This window comes from Eublepharis macularius, chromosome 6, assembly GCF_028583425.1.
Source record: "Eublepharis macularius isolate TG4126 chromosome 6, MPM_Emac_v1.0, whole genome shotgun sequence".
NCBI classification, from domain to species: Eukaryota; Metazoa; Chordata; class Lepidosauria; order Squamata; family Eublepharidae; genus Eublepharis; species Eublepharis macularius.
This window is the reverse complement of record NC_072795.1, coordinates 29,809,885-29,821,473: the sequence shown is the minus strand read 5'-3', so window position 1 is coordinate 29,821,473 and position 11,589 is coordinate 29,809,885. Positions and strand designations below refer to the sequence as shown.

Here is an 11,589-nt window from a genome sequence, read left to right as displayed (position 1 = left end):
AGACCGTGCCATTCTGCTACGGGAAAGTCATCGTGAGGTTGCACGTTCGTCTGCGGGAAAAATGGTGATCGCAAAAGATTATGGGAATCCCGAGATGGTTAGGAGATACTACCAATCTCAGGCGGGTTATGGCCTCCCAGGATTTCACGGGGCACCCATTATGTATGGAGCGGGCGTGGGGGGAATTTTTCGCCGCCTTTTTCGAATGGCCGCGCCACTTTTTAGAAAAGGGGTGGACATTGCTAAGCCGCACTTGAAAACCGCGGCGCGCAATATCGCTCAAGATGTGGTGAGTCGCATGACTCACAGCGTTATGAATAAGTTGTCCCCCCAGGAGGGGTTGGGCTTCCTGTATCTGAAAAGAAGGGGCGGGCTAAAAAGAAAAGCCTCTAGCACACGCAGAGGCCCCCCTGGTCCCATTAAAAGAAAGCGCTGGGGTGTTAAGAAGCAGAGAGTTGTGAGGAAGGGGAGGGGAAAGAACCAGAGGCAGAAGAAGAAGAAGAAGAAGGGGGGCGTCGCAGCGGGCTCAAAGACGTACTATAAATGGCCATGGCTTTCATCCACTGCGGCTCGGAAGAGTGTGTCAAGTCTGAACTGGACCTGTTCCAGATAGCCCCAACCCAGACCAGCATCGAGAAAAGTGTGTACATCGAGGTCCCACCCCTTTCGGCCCTTACAGGATCGGCGCCTCTAGAGTTTTTCATAGCAGGGAATGGGGAAGATTACCTTGATTTAAATAATACCCTCTTGTACGTGAAATGTAAAATTACTCAAGAAGATGGTACAGACATCGCTCAGAATGCTAGAGTGGAGTTGGTGAACTACCCGATCGCATCCATTTTCAGCCAACTGGATGTTACCCTAGGTGATCGGCTCATCAGCCAGAGCAACAACTGCTATCCCTACAGGGCGCTCATCGAGACGATGCTCAACTACAGCTTTGAAACCCTATCTCTCCAATTTTCTTCAGGGGGCTTTTATAAAGATACGGCCGGTCAGATGGACACCACCCTGGTGAACCCCGGGAACAAAGGATTTGTCAAGAGGGCGTTGCTGACCGCTGAGAGCAAAACGTTAGACCTTTTAGGTCACCTCCACGCCGACATATTTTTTCAAGAAAAATTGCTCTTAAACGGGGTGGATGTCAAAATCAAACTGACCCGTAACAAAGACTCTTTCTGCTTGATGAGTGGCGAGGGGGTCGCTGTGCGCTTTAAGCTCCACATAGATTCTGCCTCGCTCTTTGTGAAAAAGATGAAAGTAGCCCCGGGCATTCGTCTGGCCCACGCTGAAGCCCTGCTGACATCGACGGCGAAATACCCCGTGGATCGTGTCAACATGAAGGTGTTCAGCATCCCTACCGGTGCCCGCGTGAGCAACCAAGACAACCTGTTTTTGGGCCAGCTCCCCAAAATGGTCGTCATGGGGTTGGTGGATAACGACGCTTTCAGCGGCAGCTTCACCAAAAACCCTTTTCACTTCCAGCATTACATTAACTTTGTAGCCCTGTACGTGGACGGGGAGCAGGTCCCGTCCAAGCCCTTCCAGCCCGACTTTGAAGCGGAAAACAACGTGAGAGAATATATGAGCCTCGTGCAAACGGCAGGGAAGCACCTTCAGGACCCCTCCTGGTAGATCGTGACGAGTACCGGCATGGATACACCTTGTTTGCTTTTGATCTGTCTCCTGATCAAGAGTGCACCGACCATTACTCCCTGATTAAAACAGGGAACCTGAGAGCTGAAATACGTTTTGGAGCTGCGCTGCCCCGAACCGTTAATTTGATCGTGTACGGCGTGTTTGATAATGTCATAGAGATCAACCACAACCGCAACGTGCTCTTTGACTACATGTAACATGAACACGCTCCAGTTATCATGGGGCTTACTTGGCAATCCTAACACCCGGAAAACCTTCTTGGACGTCTTCCCCAGCGATCAACTCCCCATTAAAAGAGTGAATCGGAGGCCCGCATCTCTAGTGGTGAACACCCACCCTCACTACCTCCCCGGGGAACACTGGCTGGCGATATATCTCCCAGACCCTGACACAGCCGAGTTTTTTGACTCTTACGGGAACCCACCCACTAGTCGCCTCTTCCCCAAAGCCATCATGACATTTTTAAACAAAAACTCAGAGGAGATCCATTTCCAGCAGAACCGTCTCCAAGGACCCAAATCTACCACCTGCGGCCACCACTGTCTGTTCTTTCTTCATCATCGTTGCAGAGGCGCCCCCTTCGAGACCGTCGTGAAGATGTACTCCCCCAATCCAGGGCAGAATGATAGAATGGTCCTGAGTTTTGTGAAAAACACCCAAGAGAATTCAAGGACTTTACAAAACATGTACACCCGAGCTCAAACCTGTGTTTCTTGTGGCCCCTAATAAAAACCTGTTGAAAAATTTAACTGAATAAAATGCGCCTTTTTTTCCAAAAGAAATACTCAGAGACATAAATTTGCATTTCAAAAATTTATTCTTCAGTCAACCACTGTGCCGGTACCTGTTGTTTCTTCCTTTTTTTCTTTTTAGAAGAAGAGACAGGAGTGCGGTTTAAAATCGGAGGTTGGGGGCTTTTCAGGCCTTCTAGTATGTTTCTAGTAGCAGGGGTGCCAGCGACCGAGGAAGGAACATTGAGTTCGGCCAGAGCCGACATAAACACATCAAGGCCTTTAGGAGGGGGGGGGGGCTGAAGCGGAAGGGCGTGTGTGAGTCACAGCCTTGATGAGGTCCAGCAAGTGGGTTCCAACAACTGGGGCCCTTCTGTAAAGAAAAGTTCCCCTTTCATCCCATGAGGCTATTTCTCGGTTTTGATTCATCTTCTTTAGCAGTACACGGGCGTTGTTTCTGTATCGGAGGGGCAAATTCTCTAGCACCTCTTCAAACACGGCAGCCTTTTTTTCATCGCTACCAGACGTTAACCCGGGTTGTGGGAGATAGAGATTCAGCTTCGTTTTCTCTTCTTCCCCCATTCTGACGTGCGTTAGGTATTTCTGCAGGAGAGAGCCGTAGAGCTTGGCTTTCTCATATTCAGACAAGTCCCCCCTCTCTAGGACAGTTTTCATCTCCCTGTCTAGAGAGTGTACAGCCGTGTGCCTGATGCTTTCGCCCTCCGGAGGCCTCTGAATAGCTAGCCGGTCTATTTGTTGGCTTGGGACCAGGTACATCTTCTCGGCATGCTCCATCATGAGGGGGTTAAAAAGCTGGTAATCAGGGGCAGAGCAATACCCAAGAGGGGCCCTATAAAACCGCCCTGCTGCCTCATGAGCTTCTCATAAGAGAAGTCTTGCCGCTGCTCAAGGATTTAATGAGGGAACTTTTTTCGCAGTGCAGTCTTCTGGCGCGCTGACAGAGGGATGATGCCTTTTAGCGTGTTTAGAGCTATTTCCCCGATAGCCTTGATTAGGTCATTTGGGGCTGCACTCAAAATAGCCTTCCTCAGGCGAGGGGGAGATTTGGACACGAGTTTCAGGAGAGCCCCGTTTCTTTTTAAGCAGGCGGACATGCTTCTGCAGCGGCAGGGCGCCTCCCCTTAAAAGCTTGAGGGACCCCTGTGTCATCGCCTTTTGAGCCCTCCCGGTGCCTTTTTAATAACGTAGCATGCTGGGAGGTCGGGGGGGAACATACCCGTGCATAGTCTGTAGGACTCTGGTGTGGCTGCGTTTAAATCTACCACCAGGTACCCGAAGGGCTTTCCTGTAGCATCTTCATAAGCCTCCATAAAAAAGCCTGTTTTTCCAGGGTACATCTGCCTGGCCAGAGTCGCTATTTGTAATTTATCTCGGGGATTTTTAAATAAAACCATGTACTTGGTGTTCAGATTGATAGTTCTGCTGCTCTTGCCCTGACAGAATACATTCTGCACGATGTAAATAATACTCAGATTTCTGTGATGAACATATTTAGTGAAAGCGTTTTCAATTTCGCCGCTATCAGACGCACATGCCATCAGATCGTCCACCACAACAAGGTTTATTTTATTAGGAGGCAGCAGTTCATCATCATTCAAATTTGAGGGCAAGCCCTCTACAAACTTTATAAACGTATAACGAGCAGTTCTTCATACAAAGGTTGCCAACATGCGTAAAACCACACAATATTTTCAGGCATGACAGAAAGTGTAGATTTTGCATTCAAAAGCAGGTTTTTTATAAAATAACTTTTTCCACAGTTGCTGGGGCCTGCAAGGATGGCTGAGAAAGGATGGCGCCATCGGGTATCCATTTTTTCAGTACCCGTAGGGTAGGCTCTTAAAATCTTTTGTGAGCACCCTTTTGTCATAGACCACCTTCTGAGTTTTTTGTAGATTTTTGGTTTTAATGACAAAGTTCTGTTTGTCTCTGACAATGCCTGGGTGACTCACCCTGATCTCGGCTCCACCAGCGCCAGAAACATGCGTGAAAACCAAATGCTTCAAGCTGTCAAAATGGATCTTTTCACTATTAGCCACGTTCAGAATAATCCCCTTTACTTTCAGACACACCTCTCCTCCTGACAGCCTATAGCCATAAGTCTTAGGACCCGCTGAAACAAACTCTGTTATATGCTGTTCCTGAGAAACTTCACTTGTAAGTTCGCCCAAATAATCCCCCAGTGGGGGGTTCCATTCCCCTTCACGGCTCACAAATATCACAGAGTCTGTGTCGTGGTACAAACAGCGTGGCCCTAGCCTGTCAAGCAATTTGTAGAGCTCCATCCTGGCATAAGCAGTGGTGAAAGCTGCTATGTACACGTTTGTGTAACCAGGAGAGGTCAAGCGGTCCTGAGCATGTTTCCAGGAGACGCAGGCTGCATCCTCACTGACAAAACTGCAGGTGGATACCTCATAATTGTCTGAAAATACCAACTCAAAATAACGGTCTGGGTCTCTCACAATTTCTGTTATTGGCATATTTGTTCTCTGTGCAAATTTGCCCCACAGAGAATTGAGGAAGAGTTTAGCAATCTGATGCTTTGCAGGGTTGGGGCTGATATAGGAGGGGCGCAAAAGGACCCCTTCCTGTTTATTAAAATCAGCGATGTATTTCTTTTTATCAGCCTCTGTCACACACCAACCAGGGTAGCCTGAAGCTTCCTTTTTCTGCCTGAGGTGGCGTTTTATGTAACTTTCAAACAGTCCCCCCGATTTCCTCTCAAAATGCCAAACCTCATAGATTTTCACAACCCTGTAGCCTTTTACCAGAGCCAATTGCAATTCCGCCGTGACCCATGTCCCCACCAGAGACCTCTCCTCATCAGTATGTAGACACTTTTCCTGCTGTTTGTTTTCAGCGCACGTCCTGCACAGTGTAAAAAATAACTTCCCCCCCCCCCACCTTGGAAGGCAACACAGGGAAAAAGAGACCCCTGGGGGGATATACTTTAACCTTGGCCAATCCAAAATATTCTGTGAGAGGTGCGAAATTATTCTGGATGATCTTGGGGTGCCCTAGAGGATAAATTTTCCTCGCGTTCACAAAGGGGTACAGACTAGTGAAATCGTAGTAGTGGATTTCTTCCCCCTCCTCCACTTTGTAGTAGAGAGTAATAGCGTTAGAGCTTCCCTGGGAACTAGGGGATCTGGAAACTGAGCTGCTTTAAGAAAGGCTTTCATGGAATCATCCATGTTTTTTAGGTGAACCCACTCATGCTCCCAAATGCTCCTCACTTGATATCCCATTTTTTTAAGGCAATCACTTTTCTGTCTGGTAGCACAATAAAGGTGTTGAAAAGATTTCCCCACTACTTTATTGAACCGGTGAGGATCATAACAATGAATGCAGCCATGCCAATAGCACCCGTTAAATTCAAAAGCTGTTTTCTGACCCTTCACCACGGCATACCCATCTAGGAAATAACCACCCACTTTCATTTCACCCCCATTTAGTGCATGACGGATCTGGATTTTTTCAGATTGCTCTATGTAGCAGAGCCACTAGAAAAGACGGGGGGGGGGGGGCAAAATGTCTTCTTATTACTTTTTAAAGACCATTAAAAAAAATCTTACCCGGATGTATACTCAGGGACATTGGTCTGGCTTGAGCTGTATACTCAGTCATCATTTGAGCTGTCACCTGCTGTGGTGTTGGCATTGTTGGAACAGGCACGTGCTGAGGAGGTCTTTCTTCCCCCTCAGACAGAATCTCTGCCAGAATAAATAAAAATAAGAAAAAATTAATCATAACATCAGACACCTCTCTTATCACGTATTAAAAACATCTTCAATAAAGTTTACCTATTTCATCAACTGGTATGATATTCTGGGGGTTTGCATGAATTATGGCCTCTGTTTCAACAACGTGCTGGAATTCTCCTACCATATTGCCACGGGAGATGGGCTGAATGGGCATACTTCCATCCATTTCTTCATTTAAAAATTCTGGGGGGAAAAAGGGGGGACATGGGAGAGGTCTCTTGTTCTGATATATATTAATATAAAGTATTTTAACATAATCTAGCTTCTTACCTGTCAGATTTTCTAAATCGACGGTATTCATTCGGGAATTCTTCTACACAAGGTGACAATGAAACCCCCGCCGCGTTTTCTTTCAAAATGCACCGTCTTCACACCCACGTGGTGCTGACCTTTTATCCCTGAAGGCTATCACGTTATCTATTTTGTCCGGAAAGGGTGGAGAAAATCCCTACTTATCTCCCTCCCCCCTTTAAGAAAAAAAATCCTTTTAAAATCCGTTATAGCAGCCTCTAAATATTCCAGCAATGATCATAACTAAAAAAACTCATTGGGGGATCTACCAGCTTTTAATTTTGGAATCCCTTCATACCTAACCTCATCAATATCCCTCATTTGATGTCATGGTGAAAGAAAACATCTATCCTATATAAATGCAGTCTTGTCAAATACAATATATATATATATTAAACATGGATATTTGGCAAAATTAGGGATACGCTGTATATATGTATGCTTTAGTTGAATTAAATAGGGGGATTTTTTGCTGTACATTCTCCTCTTTTAAGGCAGCACTGGCTTATCAAGAGCTGTTTCGTGGTTCATCAGTGTATACGTATATTGAACAAATTAGTGGTTGTTGAATTACTGTATTAAAATAAGCCTTCTAAAGACTTTTATACACATTTTTACAGAGAGCTGCAATCCTCATGTATATTGCATCATTTTTTCACCTCCTTTAGCACTCATTTGACTAGTGGCTCTTTATCAGCATCATGGGTATATGACCAAAGTGTCCATTGATAAAAATGGCCATTGATAAAATTCTTGTAAAAACCCATCCAAATTAACACCTGTACTGATAAAACAGGGTGCCCCCCCCACTCTTAACTCCTGGTACTCATCCCCCCCCTTTATCAATCATAGAGCACTGTGCTCCACCCCATGAATGTAGAATAGTGTCTAAAAAATGCTTGCTTGCAAGCTATGCTTTTTTCTACAGAGATACAGAACACAGGACTTGAAGCAGACCGTGGATTTTTTATTATTTTCACACATCAGTACAAGACTTCTGAATATTTTCTTAAATTCTATATACAGAGTAAAGCCCCCTCATAAACTTATGATCAATCTTTTTACAGAGATTCACAAAAACACTGACAAAAGATCTCTAGTCTGGAATGCAGTGGATAGAAATTGGTCTACAATGAGCGTATGGGATGGGTCACATTTCAGAGAAAGGGTTCTGAAACAATGTCCTGGGCTGTCAGCTGTAGCTATGGACTCTAGGAATTTACCCAGAGTTAGAAGGTGATTCTTGTTCATACTGAAACATTGCAGGGAACACGCTATCACAGTTATCACATACAACATGGGGCCTGTGTTCAGATTACAGCACACGTATTTTAAATTCTGGTCATAGGTCTCTTGGGTCCATGTTAAACACTCGTGAGATTTCTGCCCCCAGCAATCTAATACGCAGCCTTCACATTTAGAGTAGCACAGATCGTAGAAACACCTTTTCACAACTCCACAGACGCTCGCCAGGACCAGCTTTCTCATGGCCGATCGCTGGTTTTGTCCTGCTAGCGGAGAGATGTATTCCTCAGCCAATCCTGCATATTTTTGCAAGACCGTGTGAATGGGATCAGGACTCCCTGCCAAATCCACGAGGTGGCATTTCTAAAAAATAAACAAGATAGACAAAAAAAAAAACAGTGAGCAATACGCAAAAGCCCTCTTCATACACAAAAACCCAAAGCTGTGAGAACTTCTTTTATACACACCTGGAACGCTTCCTGCAATTGCTGATTCGAGGTAGTGGGTTTCTCAGCATCCCAGAAACACCTTCTCTTGTTTGGTGTGTGATTTTCTACTCCTTCCTCTTCCTTTTCATCCTCTGAAGTAAAAAGCCTCTTGGAAAGACCGGACAGTACATTCTCCTTGTCAGAGTCCCCACTAAACTTTCGTCTTCTCAACGTGGTCTTCTTCTTCACCGGTGCCCCGGGATTCACAAGCTCGTAAACAGCAGCTGGAGTGGTCAACACAGGTTCCATTTTCTTCCACGGGACAGCTTGCCCAGCAGCAACACCAGCAGACGCCCTCCAGGATGCCGGACGCCGCTGCCATTTTTAAAGAGAAATCCCGTCCATGCCCCTCCGCCTTCATTGGTGCATTTAAAAGACGCTGGATATGCCCTGTGGGGTGGGGGAGGGAACCGACACGTTCCCCTCGTCGAGACGAGTTGATAGACACCTCACACGTACCCCGAAACCGGCAAAAAGCTACCCCATAACCAGTCCCGCCCTGCAAGGTTGGCGCACCTCAAAATCACCAAAATGGTTCCTGCCACCCCAAAATCGCTTCCTGGGTCTCCCCCACCTCTCTTGAGAAGATTGGTGCTCTTTAGGCCACCCCTCTATACCACAACACAGAAAACGCTTTTGGCATTTTTCCTCCCTAGCTGCAATACAAGCACCCCCTGTATCTTTTATTCAGAAGTAATCCTAATGCGGGGGGGGGGGGTAATTTCATCATAAGATACATGTCTGAACATGTCTTTGACATCGCCAGTATTCTGTGCAAATTTACTATTTTACCGGGGTGCTTTTTTTAACAGGATACAGCCTGGATCAAACAGGCAAGAGTGGGGGGAGGTGCATGATTAAAACGGAAACGCTGGAACACAGCTCTGTGCCTCAGAAACAGTGGAGGAAGTGACCGTTAACGGTCCCTCCCTGACTCAGCAACTCTCAGTGGGGGAGGGGTGTGAAGCAGGCAAAAAGCAAAAAAGGGGTGCAACAGAAGACTTCACACACTATGTACCCCATTCAGAGAGAAGAGGGGTGCTTTTTTGGAGACAGGTGGAACGGCCCCCCGTTTTCAGCCTTTCATAGGCTTTCCTTCTCCCCCTCCCAAAACACCCTGCCAATCTCATTCGCTAAGGGGCAATCGCCCCGCACTTCTTACCATCGCAGGCTGGTCACTCTAGTTTTGAATATCAGAAGGCAGTCGTTCGTTCTCTCTGCAACACATGCGGGGGTGGGGGAGAATTTTTTCAAAAATGGGGAGTAGGGATGTGCGTTTCGGCTTTCTGAATGCCGAAAGAAAGCCGAAACAAAAGTGTTTCGGCTTCTTTCGGGTTAGCCGAAAGGTTTAGGAGAAAGCCGAAACGTTTCGGCTAGCCGAAAGAAAAAAAGCCGAAACATTTCGGCTTCTTTCGGCTTTCGGCTTTCAGCTTTTCAATGGGAAAATGCCTCCGTCTTCCCGGACGTCTGGGGGAGGCATTTTCCCACCGAATCAGCCCAAAATTGGTGGGGACCTTCCTCTAACCCCTCTCTAAAAAATCCCCAAGTTTCAGACCGATTGGACTTTGGGGGGCCAAGTTATGGCCCCCCAAAGCAGGTCCCCCTATCCTCCCATAAGAAAGCGAAGGAGCAGCATATTGTTAGCATGCTGCTGCTCATCTTCTTCTTCATTATTTCCTATGGGGAAAAATGAAGAAGCAGGCTTCCTTTGCCAGGGGTGGCATTTTGCATGCAAAATGCCCCCTTACCCTCAGGGGCCCTTCTCCCACCCTTCCTCCCACCACCCACCAAGGCTCAGCCTGCTCCCACTTGGGGGGGCCATTTCATGGCCTCCCCAAGTAGGTGCTCTGCTCTCATCTCTACCACTGACAGCTGGGGGAGGCTTGTCTTGCCAGGGGTGGCATTTTGCATGCAAAATGCCCCCCAGCCCTCAGGGGCCCTTCTCCCGCCCCTCCTCCCACCCCCCACCAAGGCTCAGCCTGCTCCCACTTGGGGGGGCCATTTCATGGCCTCCCCAAGTAGGTCCTTTCAGCCCCTAAAGTCCACCCCTTACAGCCCCACACAAACCCAATTCCCCCTCAGCTGCCACACACAGACCCAAATCCCCACATTAGCCCCTCACAGACCCAAATCCACCCCCACCTGCCCCACACCCATAACCCCAGGAACAGGCTGGCAAAGGCCAGCCCTCTCCCTTTGTTCCCTATGCTGGGAACTTCTAAACTCTCTTTCCCTGGGCAATTCTGTACAGTCCAGGGGTGCCACAATGGTGGGCACACTTCTGAGTGCCAGCTGGTCCCTGTGAAAGAGCACCTGAACCACAGACACCCTCCCTCAAATTCCCCCACCACCTACAGAGATGGCTGGCCAGCCAGCCCCATTGTTCCCTATGATGGGAACCAACTGCACAACAAAGAATAAAACATGAACAACACAAAATAAAGTTTTTTAAAAATTATTTTCTCCCTTTCAAAGAACAAGTAGGCAAAGCATTATGACACATTACACCAGCAGTCCCCCACACAGAAAAATTAACACAACTCACTTAACATCAGAGAATCACAAAACATGATAGAAGTGTACTACACAAAATAATACAACCCACTTCACCGTTTTTGACAGCAGTTGTGTTTGTGTGATTCTCTGATGTGAAGTGAGTTGTGTTATTTTTATGTAGTACACTGCTTTCATGCCCTGTTGTGCCTTCCTACTGTGTAACCTAAAGCAGTTAAGGAAATAAAGTGCTTTTGACAGCAATATTTTGGGGTGATTCTCTGATGTTAACTGAGTTGTGTTATTTTTGTGTAAGATACTGCTGCCATGCCCTTTGGTGCGCCCCCCTGCTGTGTAACCTAAAGCTGTTCAAGAAATAAAGTGTTTTTGACAGGAATTGTGCTTTTGTGATTCTCTGATGTTAAGTGAGTTGTGTTATTTTTGTGTAAGATACTGCTGCCATGCCCTTTGGTGTGCCCCCCTGCTGTGTAACCTAAAGCTGTTCAAGAAATAAAGTGTTTTTGACAGGAATCGTGTTTTGTGATTCTCTGATGTTAAGTGAGTTGTGTTTTAATTTTTCTGTGTGGGGGACTGCTGGTGTAATGTGTCATAATGCTTTGCCTACTTGTACTTTGAAAGGGAGAAAATAATTTTTAAAAAACTTTATTTTGTGTTGTTCGTATTTTATTCTTTGTTGTGCAGTTGGTTCCCATCATAGGGAACAATGGGGCTCTGTAGGTGGTGGGGGAATTTGAGGGAGGGTGTCTGTGGTTTAGGTGCTCTTTCACAGGGACCAGCTGGCACTCAGAAGCGTGCCCACCATTGTGGCACCCCTGGGCTGTGCAGAATTGCCCAGGGAAAGAGAGTTTAGAAGTTCCCAGTATAGGGAACAAAGGG

At 46.8% G+C, this 11,589-nt stretch overlaps 1 protein-coding gene across 1 annotated transcript; it reads left to right on the top strand.

The window, feature by feature from the left end:
* Positions 1–549: 549 nt before the first annotated feature.
* Positions 550–1,635, top strand: LOC129332643 (uncharacterized protein F54H12.2-like). Its single transcript, XM_054983880.1, has one exon. It carries the CDS (start codon positions 550–552, stop codon positions 1,633–1,635), a length of 1,086 nt encoding a protein of 361 aa, XP_054839855.1.
* Positions 1,636–11,589: the final 9,954 nt, after the last annotated feature.

Bases quoted from the DNA above. Each gene is read 5' to 3' on its own strand.
- LOC129332643 (XM_054983880.1), top strand. From the start codon at position 550: ATGGCTTTCATCCACTGCGGCTCGGAAGAGTGTGTCAAGTCTGAACTG.